Below are 26613 nucleotides of genomic sequence, written 5' to 3' on the forward strand. Positions count from 1 at the left end.
GCCACATAACACACAAATACACTCTAATAATTTATAAACTCCATCAAAAATAATTTTAAATATAATATATATAAATAGTGATTTATAGTCCAAAATAGTTCTATAAATGCAAATTATACCCTGATTGGCTTGAATAAATAAATGAACATGTAATATATTAATAAATGAAATTCAAAAGCTAGAAACACATTTTTAATTTAGAGATAAAAAAATGAGTTCTTTATTTATTAATAATCCTTAAAAATTATGAATTTTACAATATGACATTATACTCAGTCATATCGAGTAGGATCAGGTCAACAGGTAATTTATGCCCTTCTAATAATATTTCTATGTTTGGTATATAGTTTACACATATAGAGTTATATCTGGTAGGGTTAAAAACACATCTAATACATGCGTCAATGGTTCAATGCTCACACCTAATTGTTTAGCAAAGTCCACGGATATAAAAGAATATATAGCACCACAATAAAAAAAAACAAGTGCAGTATGATCATCAACAAACATCGTATCTTGCACTAGGTTACCCCTCTCCAGATTCTCAGCAGTGGTGGCATAAACGCGTCTCGCCACCCTCTTCTAGACGTTTTGTTGTTGTTGATGTTGCTGCCCTCCTCCGTTGTTCCGCCTCTGCATGTCCGCTATCTTTTTGTGACACTGACAGGCATAATGGCCCATCCTGCCACAGTAAAGACACGCGCCAATATATCTAAGTGTAAAATCTAAAAAAAAAGAAATTTGTCGGACCCGGGTATACCCCCCTCTGAGCTCTTTTAAGGAGCTCGAGGGTTAGGGTTTCTCGTATGAGAAACCCTTCCCCTCTCTCTTGCGCAACCCTCTCCCTCTCGTCGCCCGTTGCTCCCCTCTACGATAGCCTCGTCAGCGACCTCGATCGGCACCCCCCCCCCCTCTGTCCGGCCCTCTTTCCCTCTGTTCATCCTTCCAGCCTTGCTCTTTGACGTCCAGCAGCCCGATAGTCCCCCTCTCTCCCATTTCGGTTCGTCGGGCACCCCACCGCCTCCCTCGTCTTCTTTAGTTCGCCGGAGGAGACCCGACGCCGGCAACACCCTCCTCTTTCTGGCCACCTCTTAGGTAACCCTCCTCCCTCTCTGTGTTGTCTTCTACTTCTTTTTTTTTTCTTCTTCTTCTCCTCGCTTTCGCAGAGGGTCCGAGCCTCTCCCTACCATCTTGTTTTCGCAAGGGAGGGATCAAGCCCCTCTTTGGTGCCCCATTTTCACAGGGGAGGGGCCGAGCCCCTCCCTATGTCCCTTGTTTGTAGGGGAGGGTTCGAGCCCCTCCCCGTTCTTTCTGTACACAGGGGAGGGGCCAAGCTCCCTCCCTGCGTCCCCTATTTGCAGGGAAGGGGTCGAGCCCCTCCCTGTCTCCTCTGTACACAGGGGAGGGGTTGAGCCCCTCCCTGTGTTCCGTTGCTGTAGGTGAGGGGCCAAGCCCCTCCCTGCTCCCTCTGTACGCAAAGGAGGGGCCGAGCCCCCTCTCTTTTCTCTCTACGTTCTCAGGCAAGCAGCTGACCGACAAGGGCGTGTCCCCTGCCCCTGCTCCCTTTGACAAGATGGCCAATGGGCAGGGACACAACCCCTGCCCCTTCCCTTCCTTTTTTTTGAATCAGCAGACAAGGGCGCAACCCCTGCCCCTTCTTCTTTATTTTATTTTATTTTTAGCATACTAACATGTGCACTTTCCGCAGCTTGCGCAACAAATCCCTCTCGTGCTCCGCGGCCCGAGACCATCATTACGTACACTTGTAGTCGCACGCAACCTCGCAACTCCCCAAGGTAGGGTAAAAGTCACACAAAGGATGATAAAGAACTAAAATAACACAATATGGACTAAAAATCTAAAAATGGAAAATGACAAATATTTATGTATACATATATCTGTTTATGCATGCTTTTAACTCAAGGATGCAGTTTCGGGATCCTTGTCCTTTTACTTTGATGTCTTTACGTTTTCTATCGCCGTCGTTCTTTTACATGCACAGGCTCCTTTCTGCATTTAAATTCTTGTCTTTACTTTTCTTGCAGTTAAATTCATGTATTTTACCTTTCTGTATTTAAATTTCTGTCTGTACATTCCTGTCGTTACTTTCCTGTTTTTACGCTTTTTGTTGCCACCGTGCTTGATGTGCATAGGCTTTACTTTCACACTTCTGTTTTTTGTTGTTTTCCCGTTCCTTGCTGCCACACGCAATACGTGGTCGTGCCCTTATAGCTTCTTTCGCGCATTGCCTCGCAGGGCGCACATGAGCACCTACCAACTTCGCTCTTTTCAGGAACAATGCGAAGTTGGGTATAGGTGCTTTAGTCTCGAGAAAAGGGTTCCTGTGCGAGGCTTCATCTTCTCGAGAGCACAGATGTGCAAAGCAAAGCTGGAGCACCCTAGCTCCTTGCTCCACTCCGAGTTGATGCACTCGAGAGTGTTTTGTTGGATCCACGACGATCCTAAGACTTGCATGATACTTTCTGTTTTGCAATATGTTAAGCATGCTAGAAATTACTTGTTGTATATTATGCTCTTGCAAAACACTGTGTTGGGTTCTCCTTGAGAGACCCATACCCTTATCATCGTGATCGTCCACTTAGACGGATGAGAGGTCGTAGAGAACCTCGAATGTGCGGGACGCACTTGATGAAACACATACAGTATGGTTACAATTCGCCTTCACAGGCAAGATGCTCGAGTGGGTCTAACAGACCAAAGCATGTAGAATGAGGCGGTTAAGAAACCTCGTCGTGCCCATTCGCCTCCTACGATTCATTAAGAGAGAGGATGGATGGTACAAAAACTCCGATGGACAGGTCATTAACGACCACCTCATGGGCAAATGACTCGGCTTCCCCAATCATCAGAGTTAGGGGAAAGAGACTACCGTAATTATCCTAGGTAGTCTCTCAGGTACTTCTGTAGAAGTAGAATGCATCCGTGGCCACGAATGCCCTCGAAGACTTCTCTCTTGGTCATTGACCATCATCTTGGGGAGCGGACTCAGTCAGCCATCCGGGTTATCTAAAACACATGGCATAATAAACCCCCAGATCGGTCTTGGTTGTTTCTACGTTTCGTGTCTGAGCGTACCCACATGCCAGCTAATATCGAAACAATAAATATCTTGTTCACACTTTTTGATTACTTATGAGATGTATGTTTTGTTTATGCTTAATTGTGATAGTTAGTTACTCTCTGTATGCGGAATCAGTTATCCATGTTAGTTCATCTCTGCTTATAATATAAATTGATTGCACTCGCACTTGTATTGGTTTGAGATTTCCGGTATGGATCCAAATAGTTTACTATGGATCCCAAAATAAAATTTTAGTTGGATCCACAAGATTCCGATGTGAAATCCACATTAAAACATCAAACTTTTCGATGTCCAAATATCCGAATAAGTTCCTGTGGATCCAAACATCCGATAGACTATTACGGATCCAAATACCACGCTATGGATTCAATATAAGAATTTTCCCATTCAAGATCCAATTTAAAATCCACGGATCCACATAATACGCTTTGGATCTGATATCAAATCCAACCATGACATCGAGGATCGGAACCATTAATTGAAATCTACTATTAGATATCCAATGAAGATGTTCGTGATCCAATATCAAGGATCCAAATTGGATATTAGGGATCCGAACAGGATATCCGAGATCCAAATAAGACTAACATAAAACTATGAGAATATGCTCTGAACATAAAATTTCAAGTTTAATTAGCTGATAAAATTCATAAGTGTTACAATTTGCATTGCCAAACATCTTCTAGATGTCTAACAAGGTTTTATAAGTGAAATATAAATAGGCATCACGAGTAGTGATGGCAGAAATTTGATGGGTCTTAAAGTGCACATTTTCATGAGTTTTTTTTTATGAAGTATCTCCACACATGTTAGAGATGTTATTGGGTGCATGAACTTGATGAAAATCTCAAAAGTCTATAGTTACAAATTGTTGATACACATCAGAATTCATGACTTCTTGTAACAGTTGCATTGAACTGTTGCTAGGAATTTTAGAATGATCAGGATCTGTAAATTTTTTTGCAAGATGAAGATCACAATGGCGATGTTACGCTCAGATGTCATTGTCCATCTATGATTTCCATCCCAAGCTTTTGTTTCACTCTCTGAAACAGACATCGAGAAACCTGTGACCCTCTTGTCTATTATAAGATCTCTAAAATGAATGCTTGAAACTCAATATATGTTCATATACTTCTGTCTAAACCCAGATGAAGCATGCAAAGCCAAACCATGGGGTTAACATACTCTGGGAATATTGGATGTGTCAAAGTATATTATGTACTCAGGTCAATTTGTCACAAGATCACCCTGCTGATATATGAGTCAGTAGCAGTTGGCTAGTTCAGCCCAGCATTAGGAGGAAAGTGTTCTCATTTTAACCAAATCAGGAGCTGGTGGCAAGCTGCGATATTTTGTTGGAAAGGGTGGGGGGAGAGGGTTTGTTCCTCTTTGTGGGATGGAACCCACAAGAAAAGAGATGGATGTAAACACAATATTACACACCAGCATAACGTGGTTCAGGTAAAACCTCATTGTTCATATATATATCAGATAGTTTTCTCTGTGCTTCAGGTCATTTTCAATCTTGGGAAATATTGCATCTTTTATCGTACTTTCTTGATAGCAGTGCTTACGTGTATGTGTGAGTGTGTGTTTGCATTCATGGTGAGAAATTTATATACTAATGGCTTTTTGTGGATGTTAACAAGCTGAGCAAAACTTTTTTGTACAACAAATTCTGAAATACCAGATAAATGTTAATTGTCATCACCAAGGGCATCCCAATAATTTTACCAACTCCTAGGCCTCCTTATAACTTGATGTGTTTATATATTCTTTCAATTTAATTTCACTGATATGCTTCTTTTATATTTGAATTTCATGACAATGAGCCTTTAAGGCTTGTACTTAATTTGTAATATATTGCATTTATTCATGAACATGTTGCTGTACTTGTTTCATAATTTTGATTTATGATTGTTGACTTCAGGTCACCATATTCTCCTGAGAAGAAATTCTTCAGGCATGCCTCCTTCACTGCCAATGCAGTTAGTTCAGGTGAAATTAGCCCTTAATCATGGCCATGGGTATTTAGAATTCATATCCTTGCAAATCAATTTGATGATTGAAGTTGTACAAGCTGCTAAAATTCTCATTTCTGGTATTTCTTTTTCTTTAGGATTAGAAGGATCAATCTCAGATGACAAGGGGAATGACTTGATCTTGAGGGATGTCAAGATAATTGTGGAATCTCGTGATGATGACAAGATGCTTGTGAGACCTTTCCTATTCCCTGCATAAAGTTTTATGACTTCTTCTAGTAGTTGTGTTTAGGGCTGGACAGCGGACTGGGTGGCCCATAGCTCAGCTTGAATGGGTCGGCGGCCATGGGCCCAGTTTTTTAAAGGAGGCTCAACCTGAACTGGGCTTAAACCCTACCCAACAAAATCTTGGGTCGGTTCAGGGTTTCTGAGTTGCTTTTCGCAAATCTGACCCCGCAAATGCATTCAACATGGTCGATTTGCTAAGAAACAACACTTGAATAGTGTTTTTTCAATTAAAAAAAATGTGATTTTTTAAGCCTTGGATATTTATGATATTTATAAGAACTTTACACCGTTAATTTTCAAACCTCATAAAAACCTACTCTCATGTTGGAATCGAACAACCAATATTGTGAAAAGTGTTAAGGTGTAGCGAAGCGCTCCACCAAAATATGAATGAAAAACACACAAAAGTTAATTTATTATTAAATCCAGCAACAACATGACAAACTCAAACCAACAAAACAACCAAGCCAAGTGCCCAAAATTTCCTATCAACTATAGAGAAACAAAACAAAAAAAAAATAGAGAAGAGGGGAAAAAGGAGGAGGAGAGCAGAAGAAGAAGAAGAAGAAGAAGAAGAAGAAGAAGAGAGAGAGAGACCTAACCCATAAGGCCTCCTCTTTCTCTTTAAGTATTATATTTGGATCAAATGAGGGATCTGACCCCCATTTGACCCAAGTAGACTGAGGCGCGCACCTCAGCCTGAGGTGTGCCTCGCCTTGAGCCGTATGCCTCAAGGCCTATGAGGCTCATGCCAGTTGCGCTATACTTGTGAGCCTCAAAGCATAAAGGTTGAGGCGTGCTTTTTGCGCTTTAAGGCATGCTTTTCACAACACTACGAACAACACAAGAGTCAATTCCTATAAAATTAAGCACATAAAATGCATCTGTACTGTAACACCCCAAATTTCAAACTTGCGAACCTTTTCAGAAAAACAAGCAAGAGACTAGAAATATCTCTTTCCTTCAGAGTTTGTGTATGAAATCAGCAAAAGATTTTTCTTTTGTTAAATCAGAAGGCAAGTTGACAACTTTGGGCACGTTAGCTAAAAAAACCAAAACCCACAAAATTAGGGTATCATAAGGAAAATCCGATACAAACCCAAAGCGTCCAGGACGCGAGCTAAGAGCAGGAAGAAGAAGTCTTGAAGCCATCTTGCAATCGCGGCATCGCCCGTAGTATACCTAATCATCACCTGTACCCATAGAATGAGTTAGTTTCGCGAAAAACTAGTAGGTACACAAGAGAGACTATAAGAAACTAAATTAAGTACATTTAATTCAGTAGGTTACGTAGTTTAAAGTAGATATGCAGTTAAACAGGTAAGCAATGCAAATGCGTAAGTAGTGCAAACAATAAGCAGTTCAAAGCAAGTAAGTAGTGCAACTGACAAACGTAGCATACGATTCAATTGATCGTAGGCTGTGAACCACCATGCAACTAGCTTGTTCTCGTTCCTAGAACGAGGTCTCTGCATTAAATCAGTATAAGGACATCGTTTGTCGCTCTCACGACTTCTAACAAACGCTTTATCCTGAACAACCTTAAACTATTTTCATCTCTCAAGGCCTTACGCGGCCATCTGTCACCGGTTATGACTCACTAAGGAGTCATACTTTTTCATAAAAGCTCACCCTTCCGTAGAAGGTCCAAAACATGATCACTATCTCAAATCGCTAACGATCGGATTCTCACATTTGAGTCATGCATGTAATCATGCTAAAACAGAAAGCCGAAACTATGTATTCATAGTTGACGATCACAAACAATCTCAGAAGATCATCACAGCTCACCATAACTTTTTATGGTAAGCAAAAACACAAGATCCACGTCAGATCGCTCAGTGTGAAAAATATACGACCTGACAAGGAATTACCGCTCTAGAGGGTATACTTGGTCTTGGACCATACACTTCCTCACAGGAGTTCACCGTCTTTGCGGCTACCCGTTCGTGGACATCCTCACAGAGATTTCCCACTCTAGCCGTGTCACCTGATCTTGATCATATATACCCCCACAGCGAAACCTTTGGAAAGTCGGTCCCCAACAAATGCCATATCCAATGAAAATCATTGCGATACACGCATCAACACAAATGACCGCTCTCAGGGTCGATAACCACTAATACAAACAACAAGATCAACGCCGGATCACCTGGTCTGGGAAATGTATAACCTCACAAGGAATTCCGCCCTAGATGGTATACCTGGTCTTGGATCATACACTTCCTCACAGGAGTTCACCGCCTTTATGGCTACCCGTTCGTGGACAGTGTACATCCTCAGAGAATCTACCACTCTAGCCAGGTATCTGGTCTTGATCATACACGCCCTCGCTGTAACGCTCCAAATTTCAAACTTGCGAACCTTTTCAAAAAAACAGGCAAGAGACTAAAAATATCTCTTTCCTTCAGAGTTTGTTTATGGAATCAGCGAAAGATTTTTCTTTTGATAAATCATAAGGCAAGCTGACAACTTTGGGCACGTTAGCTAAAAGAACCAAAACTCACAAGATTCGGATATCCTAAGGGAAATCCGATACAAACCCAAACGTCCAGGACGCGAGCTAAGAGCAGGAAGAAGAAGTCTTGAAGCCATCTTGCAATCGCGTCATCGCCCGTAGTGTACCTATTCATCACCTGTACCCATAGAATGGGTTAGTTTTACGAAAAACTAGTAGGTGCACAAGAGAGACTAACATGAAACTGAATTAAGTACATTTAATTCAGTAGGCTACGCAGTTTAAAGCAGATAGACAGTTAAACAGGTAAGCAATGCAAGCAGGTGAATAGTGCAAACGCTTGCAGTACAAGCGAATAAGGCGTGCGAGCGAGTAAGTAGTGCAAGCGAGTAAGCACTGTAAGCGCGTAAGTAGTGAAAATGCGTAAGTAGTGCAAACAGTAAGCAATTCAAAGCAAGTAAGTAGTGCAACTGACCAACGCAACATACGATCCATTTGATCGTAAGCTGTGAACTACTACGCAACAAGCTTGTTCTCGTTCCTAGAACAAGGTCTCTGCATCTAATCACCATCAGGACATCGTTTGTCGCTCACTACTTCTAACAAACGCTTTGTCCTGAACAACCTTAATCTATTCTCATCTCTCAAAGTCTTACGCGGCTAACTATCACCGGTTATGACTCACTAAGGCGTCATACTTCCTCAGAAAAAGCTCACCCTTCCGTAGAAGGTCCAAAACATGATCACTAACTCAAATCGCTAACGATCTGATTCTCACACCTGAGTTATGCATGTAATCATGCTAAAACATAAAGCCGAAACTATGAATTCATAGTTGGCTATCACACACAATCTCAGAAGATCGTCACAGCTCACCATAACTTTTTATGGTAAGCAAAAACACAAGATCCACATCGGATCGCTCGGTCCGGGAGATATACGACCTGACAAGGAATTACCGCCCTAGAGGGTATACTTGGTCTTGGACCATACACTTCCTCACAGGAGTTCACCGTCTTTGCGGCTACCCGTTCGTGGACAGTATACATCCTCACAAAGATTTTACCGCTCTAGCCGGGTCACCTGATCTTGATCATACATACCCCCACAGCGAAACCTTTGGGAAGCCGGTCCCCAACAAATGCCATATCCAATGAAAATCATTGTGATACACGCATCAACACGAATGACCGCTCTCAGGGTCGATAGCCACTAATACAAACGACAAGATCAACTGGTCTGGGAAATGTATAACCTCAGAAGGAATTCCGCCCTAGATAGTATACCTGGTCTTGGACCATACACTTCCTCACAGAGAATCCTTTGGAGATCAGGTACTCGACAGACACCCCACTCAGTGATACATGCATCAATAAACGACTGCTCTGAACCATTGACCGCCTCGGGGTCGGTAGCCACAATATGGGCACAAGCATGCATATCAGCAATATGCATCGTATCACTTCACATAAAAGCATATAATCCTACGCATCGTGTTATTGCCACAAGGAATATTGCAATCCTCAAATAGGCCCTCAAAGCATGTGTAAACGACACATGATAACGCGCAGATATGGCAATCCAGTTGATTCTATAGGCGAAGGGTAACTAACTCTACCCGTCAGCCGAAAAAAAACTGAATAAGACAAGCACTCATAACAATGCTCGTAAAACATATAATTAAATTAATCGTAAGGCATAAACCATTGCATCACAAGCCATTCATAAGCAATTATACAGCAACAGTTATATCACAATATGTAAGCAGCCTATAAGACAAGCGGCCACATCAATCCTAGTTGCCACTAGTTCGTAGATTACGAGCTGTATGCAATCACATCAATCATAAGAGATGCAAGCCAACAAGTGCTACGCTACAATAAGCACCAAACAGTTCGACCAAGGGATAAAGCAAGTCACATACTAATATATAGCAACTAGCATAATGATATTATTATAAGCATTTAACTAGTATGAGAAGCTCCTTATTACTCCGCAAAGAACTGCGTAAGCAGTTTAACAAACTAGAGTAACGCCTTGACAGGCGTGCACAGCTCAACGAGTAGCATACTGAACTATCGAGCAAGCAAGCGATTCAGTAGTGCAAGCGAAGCAGTAGGGCAAGCGAGTCAGTAGTGCAAGCGAATCAGTAGTGCAAGCGAGTCTCACGACCCAACAATCAATGTGAACAAACTTTATGTTCCGATATTACTGGCCTGCGGGTACGCGCAGGCAAAATGTAGAAACAACTGAGACTAGTTCGGGCGTCTGTTATTCTATGTATTTTCAATAACCCGAATAGCTAGTTGAGTCCGCTCCAAAGGGGACGTCTTTAGCCGAGAGAGGATTCCCCAGAGGCTGAAAAGCAGTGCCACGGATGCATCCAACTTCTGCAGAAGTGTTGAGCTAACTAATGTAGCCCCTTTCCCCTTAACTTCAATGACAAGGGAGGCCGAATCATTGCCCGTGGGGTGGTTGTTAACAACCTGTCCATTGGAGTTTTGTACCGCTCTGTCCTCCCCTTCCTCGAAAGAAATTTCCTCTACCTCTACCATAAGTCATTCCTGTGGCCAGCACATCTTGAGTTCCTGAATGTCTTTAGAAGATCCTTTCAGAGTCATTTCATATTGCAATAGTTTGGCACAAAGGTCTTCAAATCTTGGAAGTTCTGGTAAACATAATAAAGTGGTCATCATAGCATGATAATCTGGCCCCAACCCACTCAAAGTTTGTTGTACCTTATCCTTTTCACTGACGAGACACCCCACAATATCCAGCTGATCCGTGATGCCTTTCATTTTGTTTAGGTATTCCATAATAGACATGGAATCTTTCTTCAACATTTGAAATTCTCGCTTGAGAAACATGATTCTCGCCTCAGAGATCTGCGAATAGGTATGAACTAGCTTGTCCCACAATTTTTTGGCCGAACAATCATCAGGAATGGCTACAAGAACCTCTTGTGAGAGGGTTGAAGTGATGTATGCCACTAACGATTGATCCATTTTCATCCAAGTAACATATTCTGGATTCTTGAGAAGAACAGTAGATTGCGCCCCTTTATCGTCCATCTTTTCCTGCGAAGTGAACTCTGGAGGAGGTGGAACCGATCCATCCAGATGACCAGAGAGGTCCTGACTTCTTATGAACGGAACAATCTGTCTTTTCCAGGTTAAGAAGTTGGAATTATTCAGTTTTTCAGAGACTAGTTGACCGAGAAAGTTGGAGGAGAGACCGGACTGCAGAAGGGGGGAATCCATTTGAGGGGAAAGTAGATTATGATAGAAATCGGCACAGAGATATGAAAGAAAGTTATGACAAAGAATAAAGGTTTGACAGGGAATGAAATAATATTCAGATAGAAAAATAAAAGGATGATCGTATATACTATTTTAGAATTGTGTAAGGCACACAGTAGATATGGAGGCAAATAATGAAGAACTCGTGTGGACAGAAGAAACGAGAAGGGACAGATCTGAAATAGCCAGATCTGAAATAACCAGCAGGTAATGAAGAACTCGTGTGGACAGAAGAAATGAGAAGGGACAGATCTGAAATAACCAGCAGGTATAAAGAATAAACAGGGAAGCTCGGCTTTTGCGTGATACAAGGGAAAGTGAATCAGATTCACGTGCCTGAGCAAATCACGTGAAGAGTTAGAAAGTAAAACGAGAGAAGGGCCAAGTTCACGTGATTAGGCAAATCGCGTGAAAGAATAGGAATCGTTAACTTGACAAAAAAGAAAAATAGGAAGATAGTTGGAAACAGAATCCAATAGGTAACAACAGACTGAATACGAGTCAGATCTGCGATGGAAGATAGAAAAGAGAGGAGGAACTGTGGAATGAAAAGGAGGAAGAATCGTTAACTTGACAGAAAAGAAAAGGAGAATAACTTGTAGGAGAGAAAATCGACTTTTCACTTTGACAGAGTGAAGCCGAGACAACTCTTTACACCCAGAAGTTTTCACATTGACAGAGTGAAGCCGAGACAACTCTTTACACCCAGAAGTCACGCTGCTCTGATACCATATTAGAAAAGGAAGTCTTCACGTTCAGCTGTGTAGGAAAAGAAAGAACAAAAATAACGAAAGAAGGGGCTGCAGGAAGAAAAGACGTCAGAGTTTGCGTCTATCAATGTATTAATATATTGAATACAAGATTTTAGGGTACGAAAATACCCTCTAACAATAACTTAAATTACATTACATAATAACTGGACATTGACCCGGTTCAGTACATGGATCGGGTCGGGTCCTATACATATAGAAGTTGGGTCCAAGACCCAATAACGACTTCTTTTCAGAGACTATCATACATTATCCTAGGTGGTAGATCCCATGGACTTTTGCAGAAGTTGGATGCATCCGTTGCCAAGTACCTTCCTTTGGGGAATCCTCTCTCGGCTAAAGCCGTCCCCTTAGGAGCGGACTCAACTAGCTATTCGGGTTATTGAAAATACATAGAATAACAGACGCCCAAACTAGTCTCAGTTGTTTCTATGTTTTGCCTGCGCGTACCCGCAGACCAGTAATATCGAAACATAAAGTATGTTCACACTGGTTGATGGGTCATGAGACTTGCTTATTGCATAGTAGTTCACAACTTATGTTCAAATGAATCGTCATGCTGCGTTTGACAGTTGCACTGCTTACTTGCTTTGCTTACCTGCTTTGAACTGCCTACTTGTTTTGAACGACTTACCTGTTTAACTGTATATCTGCTTTAAACTGCTTAGCATACTGAATTAAATGTACTTAATTCAGTTTTCTGTAGTCTCTCTTGTGCACCTACTAGTTTTTTGCGAAACTAACCCATTTTATGGGTACAAGTGATGATTAGCTACACCACGGGCGATGGCGCGATGGCAAGATGGCTTTAAGACTTCCTTTTTTCTGCTCTTAGCTCGCGTCCTGGACGTTTTGGGTTTTGTACCGGATTTTCCCTTGGATATCTGAATTTTGTACTATTTGGGGAATTTCTTAAATGAAAGTGGCTTTTCCAAGTGTTTTGCAAGTAACATGGATTGTGTGTTTTGGTTCTTTTAGCTAACGTGCCCAAAGTTGTCAGCTTGCCTTTCTGAATTTAACAAAAGAATAGTCTTTCGTTGATTTCATAAACAAACTCTGAAGGAAAGAGATTTTTTCTAGTCTCTTGCATGTTTCCTGAAAGGTTCGAAAGTTTGAATTTTTTGGGCGTTACACGTACGTTCGAGGTTCTCTGCGACCTCTCATCCTACTCATCGTAGAATCATCCCTGTCTAAGTGGACGATTATAATGATAGGGGTATGGGTTTCTTAAGGAGAATCCAACTTAGTGTTTCACAAGAGCATAATGTACAACAAGAAATTTCTAGCATACTTAAAATATTGCGAAACAGAAAGTATCATACAAGTCTTAGGATCACCCTAGATCCAACAAAACACTCCCGAGTGCATCGACTCAGAGAGGAGCAAGGAGCTAGGGTGCTCCAGCTTTGCTTTGCACATCTGTGCTCTCGAGAAGCTGAAGCCCCACACAAGAACCCTTTTCTCGAGACTAAAGCACTTGTACCCAACTTTGTATCTTTCTTGAAAAGAGGGAAGTTAGTAGGTGCTCTTGCGCGCCCTGCGAGGCAATGCGTGGAAGGAGCCACAAGGGCACGACCACGTATTGCGTGCGGCGGCAAGGAACGGGAAAACAACAGAAAGCAGAAGTGCGAAAGCAAATCCTATACATATCAAGCGCGACAGCAACAGAAAGCATTAAAACAGAAAAGTAATGACAGAAATATAAAGACAGGAACTTAAGTGCAGAAAGGTAAATACAAGAATTTAACTGTAGGAAGAGAAAAGATAGGAATTTAAATGTAGGAAAAGTAAAGACAAGAATTCAAATACAGAAAGGAGCATGTGCACGTAAAAGCGCGGCGGTGACAGAAAACGTAAAAACAAGAAAGTAAAAGGACAAGGATTGCGAAACAATGTCCTTGAGTTAAAAGCGTATGTATATAGGTATGCCTATACATATATATTTGTCATTTTCTATTTTTTTGACTTTTAGTTCATATTGGATTATTTTAGTCCTTTAGCGTCCTCTGCGCAACTTTCCCCTACCTTGGGGAGTTGCGAGGCTGCGTGCGCCTACGAGCATAGGTAATGATGATCTCGGGCCGCGGGGCACGAGAGGGCTACATTGTGCAAGCTGTAAAAAGTACACATGTTAGTATATTAACCATGAAAAAGAAAAAGAAAAAGGGGCAGGGTAGCGCCCTTGCCCGTTGTCTGCCCTGTTGAAATAAACAGGGGCAAGGGCCGAATCCCCCTACCGAAAATCCAAAGGTAGCATGCCCCCTCGCCCCCACCTACCGATAGGGTAACAGGGGCAGGGGGCGAGGCCCCTGCTAGAAATCCTAACAACAGCAGGGGCTCTGCCCTTGCCTGTCGAGAAAACAAAGAGGGGCAGGGGTTTCACCCTTGCCGAAAAAACTAACGGCGGCAGGGCATTGCCCCTGCCAGACCGGGAAGATGCCGATGGCAGGGGAGAAGCCCCTTGTAGGAAGGGTAGAGGCGGTAGGGGCTTCGCCCTTGCCTGTCCTGACTAGAGGACCGGCAAGCCCTGCCTGCCGATGACAAAGAAGGCGGGGTGTGTGGGCTTGGCTGACAGGCCGGGCCCATCCCCGCCTGTTGGACAGGAAGGAGACGAGGAGGGTCGAGCCCCTCCTCTGTGAAGCAGAGGCACGAGAGAGAGAGAAAGAGAGAGAGAACTCTTCTTGAGAAATCGGCAGCCCAAAACTGTCTTGGTTGTTGCACCAGTGCTTCATTAGTATAGGGTTACAATTATCTTTTACAAGGACAAAAGTGCCCCTTATAAGTAACACATGTTACATTATAATACAACTAAAGAAAAACTCGTGAATGGATATGGATCCGATATCGGATCCATATCCAATCCATATTCCACATTCTAATACCCTCCCTCAAGTTGTGCATGGGGTTGAACCATGTGCAACTTGTTCTTCAGATACCAGAAACGGTGACTTGTAAGACCTTTTGTAAACATATCGGCAACTTGGTTTTCTGAAGGCACATAAACTGGTTCAATCTCTTTGTCGGCTATCTTTTGTTTGATGAATTGTTGATCGATTTCAATATGTTTAGTCCGACTGTGATGAGCAGGATTGAATGCAATTTGTATAACACTTTTATTATCACACATAAGTGTCGAATTTGAGATATCCTCTCCCATCTCTGTAAGAAGATGCCTAATCCAGGTCACTTCTGCTTTGGTAGCTGCCATAGATCTATACTCTGCCTCTGTGCTAGATCTTGTCACAGCCTTATGTTTTCTGCTACTCCATGAGACAAGATTTCTCCCAATGAAAACACAATATCCTGAGACAGACCTTCTCTCATCTGGATCCCCTGCCCAGTCTGCATCTGTATAGGCCAGTATGTCATGTTTTGGTGATTTCCATGAAGATTGAGTATATGTGAGTCCATCACCCACCGTTCCTTTTAGATAGCGAAGGATGCGTTTGACAGCATCCATGTGACTAGTCTTTAGTTCATGCATTAATTGAGATACTTGATTGACAGAATACACAATGTCTGGTCTAGTGAAGGTAAGGTATTGTAGCATACCTACTAAACTCCGATACTTGACTGCATCAGGATATAACTCACCATCACAAATACTGAGCCTTTGGTTAACAACACTGGGTGTGGGTAGAGGTTTACAATCTGTCATTCCTGCTTTAGCCAGAAGATCAAGAGTGTATTAATGTTGAGTTAATGACATTTTATCACCTTGTCTGTCTACCTCTACTCCAAGAAAATATCTCAGCTCCTCAAGGTCTTTCATTTTGAACCGCATACTCAATAGAACTTTAATTCGCTGAATGTGGTCTGGAGCATTACCAGTGATAACAATATCATCAACATATATGAGTAAGAAAACCATAGTGGTACCGTTCCTATATATGAACAGAGAATGGTCAAGTTGGGAATGAAAGAAACCATGTTTATGGATTTCTAAGGAAAAGCTTTCAAACCATGACCTAGAAGCTTGCTTCAATCCATACAAAGCTCTGGTTAACTTGCATACATATTCTTTTGGGCTTCCCTCTGCATAACCTTGAGGCTTCTCCATATAGACCTCTTCCTTTAAGTCCCCATGAAGGAATGCATTCTTAACATCAAGCTGACTGAGGATCCACCCATGTTCAATTGCCAGGCCAAGTATAATGCGAATAGTTCCCATTCTCACCACTGGGCTGAATGTCTCATCATAATCCTGACCATATTCTAGAGTGAAACCCTTGGCCATAAGACACGCCTTGTACCGTTCAATGCTACCATCCGGTTTATATTTAATTTTATAAACCCATTTGGAACCAACAACATTTTTGTCTGGAGGACGGTCAACTATCTCCCATGTTCGACATTCATGAAGTGCCTCGATCTCCTCATTCATCGCTTCAATCCATTTGTGGGATTGGATAGCTTGATGAAAACCAAGTGGTTCATCGTGTTTTTCAATCTGGGATAGAAAAATCTGAAAGTCCATAGAAAAGTTGTCATAACTAACCCACTTTTCAATAGGATGCCTTATCCTGCCTGATCTTCTTGGTGCTTCTCTGTCATTAGACAATGCAATGTGTTCTTCAGCAGGTACATTCGTTTGCTCTCTAGATCTCCTGGTATACACATTTCCTTTGTATCTTAGACACTCTGCTTGTGATGCATCATCTGAAACTGTCTCACCATGTATGCTTTCAGGAGACAAAATAGTAGGCTCGGCAGCATGTGAAATAAGTTCAGCACTAAGCCATGGATCATACCAATTAGCAACTGCACCAGTAGGTTCACGATTGACCTCTGTTTCTTTTCCCAGAAAATTATTTTCATCAAAAACAACATTTCTGGAAATTCTAATCTTCTTATTGGCAGGATCATAGCATCTGTAACCCTTGTGTTCATCTGCATAACCTACAAATTGGCATATAGAGGCTTTGTCTTGGAATTTAGTCCTCATGGATTTGTCAATATGAACATAATATGTGCATCCAAAAACTCGTAACTCATTATAATCGGGATGTGCACCAAAGAGAACATAATAGGGAGATTGATTTTCAAGAATAGGCATAGGAAGGCGGTTTATCACATGAGTGGCAATGTGAAAGGCTTCAGACCAAAGGCTAATGGTTAAGTTACTCCCATGCATCATACTCATTGCACTTTCCACAATATGTCTGTGTTTATGTTCAGCAATTCCATTTTGTTGTGGAGTGTACGGGCAAGAAACTCTACGATGCATCCCATTATCTTAGAGAAAATCTAAAAATTCTTTGGAGGAATACTTACCATCTCCATCACATTGGAGAATTTGGATATTTTAAGAGAATTGATTTTTAACATAGGCATGAAAGTGACGAAAAATGGAAAAGACCTCTGATTTGTGTTTCATAAAGAATATTCAGGTAAAACGAGAGAAACTGTGAATAAAGGATACATAATATTTACTTCCAGAAGAGGAAGGATTAGGAGTTGGGCCCCAAACATCTGAACATATTATCTCAAAGGGTATAGAAGCTCTTTTATTTATTTGATGAAAAGGAAGTATATGACTTTTGCAGACTTGACAACTGGGACATATTTTATTCCTCAATAAAGGTGGAACAGACTCCGAAAGAAGACCATTGGACACTAACTTTTCTATAAAGACTTGACTACAATGACCAAGACGAGAATGCAGAGATCTGACTTATTACATTTGGATGTACTTAGGACACTTTTGGAGACGAGATCAGACTGGGGCTTCAGGACACTGGAGGCTGGATCTTCATTAAAGACATACATGTCTCCACGTCGCTCTCCTTTAGCGAACATCTCCTTCGTTTGAAGATCCTTGACAAAGACAGAAGTAGGAGTAAATTCCACAAAAGAATTGGTAGAATCAACAAGCTTGGAAACAAATACAATATTTTTCTTTATATTTGGTGCATGAACAACATCAGATAAAGGAATAGATGACTTAGACAAAGGAATGGCGACATTGCCTATGTTTGAAATAGGGTGGTGAGTCCCATCTCCGGTTACAATATTAGATTTTCCAAAATAGGGAGTCAGAGTAGAGAACTTACCTGCATTACTAGTGACATGGGTTGCTGCCCCAGAGTCAACATACCATATTCCATCATCATTTTGCTTCAGATTCAAGTTGGCCATAGCAGATAGAAGGAGATCCTTAGCATCTTCACTGACTCGAAACGTACCTGCAGTTCCTGATATACCAACATTTCTGGTGTTTTGCATTCTATTCCGATTTTGTGGGTTGAACCAACAGTTGGCCTTGATATGTCCTTGCTTGTTGCACTGATAGCATGTGGGAACATTCTTTGAAAAATTGGTATTAGAATTTGGTGTAGGCAGTATCCCACGTCCACCCTGGATTGGATTTCCCTTGCCTCTGCCATGCCCTCCCCGTGTACGATCAGCAAACGTCCCTGTGACAAGAATCTCATTCGTAGATGATTGCCCTGCTGAAGCATCAGATATGCTTTTCAAAGACATCTCGTATTGGAAGAGTTTAGCATGTAATTCCTCAAAACTGGGCAATGAAGGCAAGCATAATAAAGAAGTGAAAAGTACATGATACTCTGATCCAAGGGCATTCAGTGTTTGTTGCACCTTTTCTTTATCGGACACTGGATATCCAACAATGGCTAATTGATCTGTGATGCTTTTGACTTGATTTAAAAATTCAATAATGGTCATTGCTCCCTTCTTTAAAAGCTGAAATTCACGCTTGAGAAACAGTACCTTAGCCTCTGATATCTAAGAGTAGGTTTGAGCTAAAGTTTCCCACAATACTTTAGATGTGCAATCATCAGGGATAGAAACCAAAACTTCTTGCGACTGTATGGAAGTGATATACGCGACGAAAGCCTGATCACGTTTCATCCAAGCAGTAAATACAAAATTGCGAATGGTGCTTGACATTTCTCCATCCCCTTTTTCTTCGGTGGTGACAAATTCCGGAGGTATTTGAGTGGAGCCATCCAAGTGACCTGAAAGATCTTGACTGCGAATAGAAGGGGTAATCTGCCTTTTCCAAGTCAAATAGTTATTTGTATTCAGTTTTTTCGAAACCAGCTGCCCCAGGAAATTGGAGGAAAGACCAGCATTGCCTGAAGAATCCATCTGTAGGCTTATGACAGAAATGTGGCTGAAAACAAAGAATAAAGTGACACAGCTTATGACAGAAATTGGTACCAGAAGAAACGAACTCAGCCTTTTTGTGTAAACTGTGAATAAATGAAGAAGAAGAAGTGACCAACTGTGAATGAATGAAGAAGAAGAATAAAATGAAGTCACGAAGAATAAGAAAAACTACAGCAGTTGCTGTATGTGAATTAAGAAAAGAAGATGAAGTTACGAGGAATAAGAAGAACTATAAGAAAAGAAGGTGAAGTCACGAGAAATAAGAAGAACTCGGCCCCCTTTTCGAGTGAACAAAAAAAATTGTGCATAAAACACCCTATTGTGCATAAAACAGGGTGTAATACAGTAAACGAGTGAAGATCTAAAATTATTTCAGATCAGTTGGAACACAGACAACAAATCTGAATGTCTTGCAAATCTGCGATATAGATAGCTATTCGTTGCTGGAAAAGAAAAGGTGAAGGGGACAAATCATGTAGCCGACGCTGACAGAAAGGAATAGGGGAATAGGAAGACAACCTGATTCACGTGAACTAATTCACGTCGCTGAGGAAGACCAGATTCACGAGTTCTGAAAGGAACGAGGAGAACTCGGCTTTTGCTGCAGCAGATCTTGGCTAGTGCACGTGGACTGATGTCGAGGAAGGGGATTTGGCTTTTCACGTCCCTGAGGAAGGTCGTTTTTCACCCAGAAATACAACGTGCTTTGATACCATGTGAAAACACGTGAGAGAGAGAGAAAGAGAGAGAGAACTCTTCTTGAGAAATCGGCAGCCCAAAACTGTCTTGGTTGCTGCACTAGTGCTTCATTAGTATAGGGTTACAATTATCTTTTACAAGGACAAAAGTGCCCCTTATAAGTAACACATGTTACATTATAATACAACTAAAGCAAAACTCGTGAATGGATATGGATCCGATATCGGATCCATATCCAATCCATATTCCACATTCTAATAGCCCCTCCACTGTCGCCTGTACCCCAAGTGAGGGGGGGAAAGGGCGGGACACCCTCCCCACTATTGCCCATTCAACCTGTCCACTAATTGGGCCAGGCCAGCCCGGCTCATCCATTGTGCAACTTGAAATGCAGTTGCATGGTGCATGTGTTTTCATAATTGTGTTCCTTAACCATTTTACTATTGTCAGTAGATGTTCATCAAAGACTAATTTTGATAGTGAAATTAAAATTAAGCAATAAAATGTGTCACAAATTTTCCTAATATCATCAATATACAATTTATATGATTTGCCATAGTCCTAATTCAAGTTGGTGGAGAAGACATTGATTTGGCCTGGCTTTTTTTTACTGGTATTTTATTTTCGTTAAACTCATCAAATACATACTGTCTTCATGGTCTTCAACCAAAAAGTTTTTTCTTTTTCTTTCTGTTTATTCAAGATAGCTTTATTTTTCCTGGTGCTTTGCTGATCTTTTATGTGCCCAGTGTTTGTCAATTTCCATAAACAAATTCTAATTCAGCCTTGTTTTACAATGTGTAGTGAACTTTTCATCACTTGTAGTAAATGAAAAATACACTTTGATTTGACCAGAAAAACCTGCACTCGAATTTTATCGAGTATGGGTTTGGAGTGTTGGTTTCGCATGTGTTTGTGTGTTTATGTCTGGGAGCAAGCGAGAGAGGAGGGTGAGACGAGGGGCAAGCTTTGATTATTGTGGCGCAAGCAAGGTTAACACTCTATTTGTTTATCAGGTAAGGGTTGAATTGAGTGGGGAGTCAACTCAGAAGGCATATGATGATGTTCTATCAAATTTGGCTCGCACAGCACCTCCTGTTCCCGGATTCCGTAGAATGAAAGGAGGTTATTTGATCCACTACATGCATAGTTTGCTTTTGATCTTTTCCAGACTAAACAGTTTATTACTTGACATGATAATCTCTATTGCACGAGTGGTTCATCTATAATGAACCATCACTTCATGTGGTTGATTTAGTAGTTACTGACAACTGTGACTGATACCTTGTTTTGCATTACCTTTGTTTTGCATGTACATCTCGGGATCCTTTCAGGAAAAACATCAAATGTAAGTAACACCCAATCCTGGCAACTCCTTAAGATAACTCCACTACATGTTCCTCATAGGTAGAAACTGTAATTCCATTGCATGTTCCTCATAGATAGAAACTTTAATTCCACTACATGTTCCTTGTAGATAGAAACTATGTTCCATTCTTATTTAGTCCAAAGCCACTCCTTTATTTAATTCTGTAAATATCGAAATAATTTTACCTTGGGGATAGTTCCTTTTTAAAGCTTGCACCATCTAGCTGACAAATAACTGCTCAAGTTGTATCATAGCTTGCTTTCTTTAACCTTTTGAGTGTAAATTTTAATTCCAGTCTTTCAATGTTTGAACTTGACTGTCTCTGCCACTGGGGGCCTAATTGAAGTTCCAAATCCTAGTTAGACCATTTTGCTTTATGACTTCTACTTGTTATGTAGTACAGGCGGTGAGTTATATTCATATAGTTAATGTAGTTATTGTCATGGTCTGAAATACTCATCTTTAGTAGTTTACGATCATAAAATGATTTGAGTGGGCAATAATTGATCGATGCTTTTTAGGTTGCATTTAGGAAACTCATAGACCAGCTTAGAAAGCTTAAATTACTCAAAATCAGATTATGTTGGGACTCTATTGGGCCTACACGTTCTCTTTAAAGAGTGATTTTTGTAGGGAAAACAAACAAAAGAAAAATTAGGTTTCGTCTTTTCACTTGTGGATTCTAGGATTTTGAATGAGAAGACATACCTCTTCTTTCTTCCCTAGCCCTACTGAATTTTCTGTCTTCCATTGGATCACCAAAACCCTTATTGAAGTCCCTAATTTGAAGTTTTAACATGGATGTTATTTGTGCCTTGAATTCTGGACCTGCTTTGCTCCATCACCCATTCTGATATAATTTGAAAGAAAAAAAGGACGTTTGTGGCGGTATCGGAGGGATCCCGAGACCTTCATTGATTTTGCAAATTTTCTTTAATTAGCAAGTGCTAGTTTCCTATCATGTTCTACTTGGAGAGAGTTATGAGAGTTTTGGGTGTATTGGGTTTTCTCAAGGGTTTTAAGAGAAAGTGGTGTAACGCCTCTGTATCTCGTCTTTGTTCATCATAGTGAAATTTTGCTTGCCTTTTGCCACCTACATTATGTGTTCTTCCTTTTTGGTTGCTATTCTTCTTATTGTTGTGGTTTATTTCAATCTTGCTCGTGATTGCTTAACAATAGATTATGTAACCATGTACCTATTAGCGCTTAAAGTTTCACAAAGCAATTGGTTTTACTTGTACAATTAATTTAAGATGGCCATCTATTGAATGGTTGTTTAAATTTTTATAATGCCTTGAGTTGCTTACAGGATGCCTAACATGGTATAATTATAGAATAATTCAATTCTTTTCTCCATAGTTGAGTCTATGAATTGTGAAGATCCCAGGAGAGCTGTTAATCTGTTAAGGTTTTCCAGGTTCCAAATAGCTTTCTTCTGCAGATTCTTGGTCGAGATCGCGTCACCAAGTTTACCATCCAAGAAATAGTCAGCTCAGCCACAGCCGATTATGTCAAGAAGGCAAGTACAACATGCATGCAACTCTTGATTATCAATTATCTTGAATAACTGACCCTGATTTGGGATTTTCAATTTGCCTCGACTCAGGAAAATCTGAAAGTAAAGAACAGTTTCAGTACAACACAAAGTGTAGAAGAACTTGAGACATCTTTCAAGCCAGGCCAGGAGTTTGGGTTTAATGCCACAATGGAGTTCGACAAGTCGGACGTTGAAACAAATCAGACAACCACCGAGTAGTAGTTGTAGCAATACTCCCTATTCCTAATGTTAAGAAGCTCTCTCTCTTTTTCTGGATATTTAATAATCTCTCACGTGTTCATCTTATCCCGTCTTTCTGACATACTCCTTAAATGAGACCATCTCAGGTCAGAGGCACCTCTGACAATAATATCGTCAGAGGTGTCTTGGATGAGATGAACGGCAACCCAAACACCACCATTTTCCTTGTTTTTCAGTGGTTCAGTTTTTGTGCTTTAGATGTTCATCTACAAGATGAATGTCTGAAAATTTTTCTGGGACCCATCTGAGAGGTAAGCATTCAGCCATTGTGTTTAGGTTGCCGCTGGTCACATGGATGAGCGGCATCCAAGGCACCTCTGAATCCTGACCTGATCCTGTCTCTCCTTAAATATACACAAATTAGTGCCTAATTCTATGTTACCGTTACCCCTTTGACCACTCCCATTTGTACTTGAAGCTCTGATCCACCTCCCATCAACCATTAGTTATCAATAGGGGTAGCCATCCGGCTGGGCCGGGCCAGCCTTTGGCCTGACTGATCTGAACAGTTGCCGAAAGCCCAACCTGATTATTATCAACTCAGGCTCAGCCGATGTCTGTGACCTGCTTATAGGGGTGGGCATTGGGCTGGGCTGGCCCGAGCCCGTTTAGAGCGCGGTCTGCGGCCCGGGCTGGAGATGGCCCGCCCTGTTTACTAACGGGCTTGGGTTTGAAGAGCAGCTCATAGCCTGGACCATTGGCCCAACGGGCCAATGTGAAGTGAGCGGGATCCATCCTGCCCAACACAAATCCATTTGTAAATAGTAATAGTTAACAAGTTCTCAACTTTTCATGCACCCAATTAATTATCTTTGTAGTTTTTATAAAATTAATAGTTACCAAGTTACTATACAATATTTTTTTTTTAAATTAATAAATAATTCGGCCGCGGGCCGACCCAGGCCCAGCCCACATATATAATGGGCCGGGTTTCAACCCGATACCTAACAGGCCCGGGCCTAAAACCTTGGCCCAAACCTGGCCCATGGCAAGCTGGATCGGCTTGGCCTATCGGGCTGCCCGGCCTGTTGCCCACCCCTACCTGCTTATAAGTTTGAAAACTAGCAAATTTGAATAACCCAATAAACCCAATTAACAAAAAAGATAGAGATAGAGAGATGTATCTCATATTTCAAAGAGCAAGACATGAAGCTTAGTTGCTATGGTTGTCATGTCATTCATGAATGCTTCCAGTTGGCTCATCTTTACTTTTTATGAGATAAACATAAATAAATTTTGAATAATCATCAATGAAAGGTATAAAGTAAAGATTACCACTATGAGTTAGAGGGTTTTTCAAATTGCAAACATCACTAAGTATGAGTTTAAGAATTTTTTTTCATTCTATGAAAAGGTTTTTTGAAAAGTTTTGCTTGAATGCATACATAACATTTATTATGATAATTATACTTACATACAAAAATTAAGCCAAACTTACTCATTTTTTTAATAGAACCAAAATACACATGACTCAATTTAGCAATACATAATTCAAGAGAGTCAAGCACATGAGCAAAAACATATCTTATTGAGCACATTCAATTTAAATAGACTATAAGAAACAAAGCGTTTACATATAAACACATGGTTTTTTGACAATATTAAATTATCAGATTCAAACACTAGCTTAAGGCTATGTGTGGTCAATATGAAGACTGATACACGGTTCTTAGTCATGATTGGTACATGATACACATTAGTGAGGCTAAGACATTTCTTGGATGTAAATTATAGTTTTACAGTCTATTTTCCTTCAACCTTTATAGGATGAGTCTTCCATGTAAACATAATTGTCTTTCCTTATGATATCATATGTTTTAAACATACATCGGTCATGACAAGTATGAATTGTAGACCTTGAATTCACATGCCACCAATTGTCTATTTGAATCATGAAAATCAAGCTTACTACAATTTAAGTTTTCTTCAGGAGCTTCTGCCTTGGGGCCTTGTCTCTTATAGTGACACGACACTCTCTCACATAATGTCTTGATTTGCCACACACATAGTTGACAATAATATCACATTTGAATTTTTTAAAATATTTAGGTTTCTTAGTTTTTGACTTCAAACCGGGTTTGAACCTTGGCTTACAATCATCATATTCAACTTGGTGCCATCTTCTTTAACTTTCTCTTTCTTATCTTTGTGACAAGCTTCTTCAATTCAAAGATAAGAAAGAAGTTGCACCAAGGAGAAATCCTTATTCTTATGTTTTAACATATGACGATAGTCTAGACACATCAATTTTGATCTATTTGGATCTTGGGTAAATTGAATATTTGATTAGATTTTTCAAAAGGTTGTTTTAGGTCCAAAATAGGGTAGAAATGACTTGCAATATGATTTTGACACACAAGATGGTATTTTTTTGGCATTTTTACCAAAAAAATCAAACATTATCAAATATCTTACTTTTAAAATCAAATAATTTTGGTCAAAATGGATGATTTGAGAGAGATTTATGGCTAAAACATTAAAGTTTATCATAGGCTAACCTTGATTTTCAGCTAGGCTCCACTTAGAAAGCATTTTTGGCCAATAAAATTATGTTTTTAGGTTTTGCTCTTAAAATAAAAGTTGAAGATAAATTCATTATTTTTCATAAAAAAATACCTCACATTAAAATGAGTTATATTTTGGTAGATATGATGAAAATGATGAAACTATCTAAAACCTACCATTTCGAGTCTGTTTTATCATGGAAAATTTGTCTTGGCCCAAACCAACTTATCAAAATCATAAATTTTTGAGTTTAGGCCTTCCAAAACCTTAGGATAGACCTAGTAATCCTGTCAAAATCATTTTTATTATTTCACAAGCAGACTTCTTAAGATAATCTATGCAGTCCCAACCAATCATGACCCACTACCTCACTTTTTCACCCAATCAGAAATAACTTGTCGCATAGTAGCTCAATCTGGATATCTTAATCCCAAATCTTAATTTTCAAGGACTAAAATCTATTTAGAACACTATAGATAAAGGTCTTTCTCCCTATTCTAGCCATCTAAAACTGAAGTAAGGAGACCCTGCTACACTGAGACCCCAACCTTAGCCCAATCGACCATACTTTGCTTAACCATCTAGCCCAATTCAACTAGTTCTAGATCAACCTACTTAGCCTATTGGATCCACTTTCTCAGACCTAAACTCATAGAGCCTCAGCCATGCTCGAGTTTTGCTAGATTCACCTTGCACTTGCAAGATCGACTAGGAGGGCTACTGAAGCTCGTGGTGAGTTTCATCTTCTCTTATTTTCTCATTTTATCAAGAATTATTGATTTTAAATAGGTTTGTCTAACTCTTCTTATTTTACCTTTTTTTGTTTTTCTCAAGCTTTGGGTGTAAAACCTGCAAAATTTTGATAATTATGAAAACAAACAAATAATACAATTCTTTGAAATAAATACGCTAACGTGATATAGGGTCAATCCAAATGGATCTTGAATCCAAACAAAATCAAATGAATCCAGTATTTGGATTCAGATACAACGTATGGATTCGAATCTCGGATGGATTCGAAACCCAATTAGAATCCAATTGAATCTTAATGGATCCAAATATGTCCGAACTTTAATCAAGATCCAAAAACATAGTTAGAAAGTTCAAAAGATCTAAAATATAATTTTCGATCCAACTCGTATTTGAGATTTGTCAAAAAAAATGAATTCGTATATAAAAAAAAAATAAAGACCCATAATGCAATA

General features: G+C 40.3%; 1 protein-coding gene across 2 annotated transcripts in view; it reads left to right on the plus strand.

Moving 5' to 3' along the window:
* LOC149843103 (uncharacterized) overlaps nucleotides 1-22920 on the plus strand; it is a 71194-nt gene extending 48274 nt beyond the window's left edge. For both annotated transcript variants that reach the window (XM_089999600.1, XM_089999601.1), the window contains exons 3-8: nucleotides 5037-5104; nucleotides 5226-5320; nucleotides 20753-20861; nucleotides 21071-21084; nucleotides 22523-22624; nucleotides 22712-22920. In XM_089999600.1, coding sequence (XP_089855726.1) covers nucleotides 5037-5104; nucleotides 5226-5320; nucleotides 20753-20861; nucleotides 21071-21084; nucleotides 22523-22624; nucleotides 22712-22861 — 538 coding nt within the window. In that variant the 3' untranslated portion in view covers nucleotides 22862-22920. The remainder of the gene's footprint in view (nucleotides 1-5036; nucleotides 5105-5225; nucleotides 5321-20752; nucleotides 20862-21070; nucleotides 21085-22522; nucleotides 22625-22711) is intronic.
* The last annotated feature ends 3693 nt before the right edge of the window (nucleotides 22921-26613 follow it).

The sequence above is a fragment of the Nuphar pumila genome, chromosome 3 (assembly GCF_984573655.1).
Source record: "Nuphar pumila chromosome 3, dmNupPumi1.hap1.1, whole genome shotgun sequence".
Taxonomy (NCBI): Eukaryota; Viridiplantae; Streptophyta; class Magnoliopsida; order Nymphaeales; family Nymphaeaceae; genus Nuphar; species Nuphar pumila.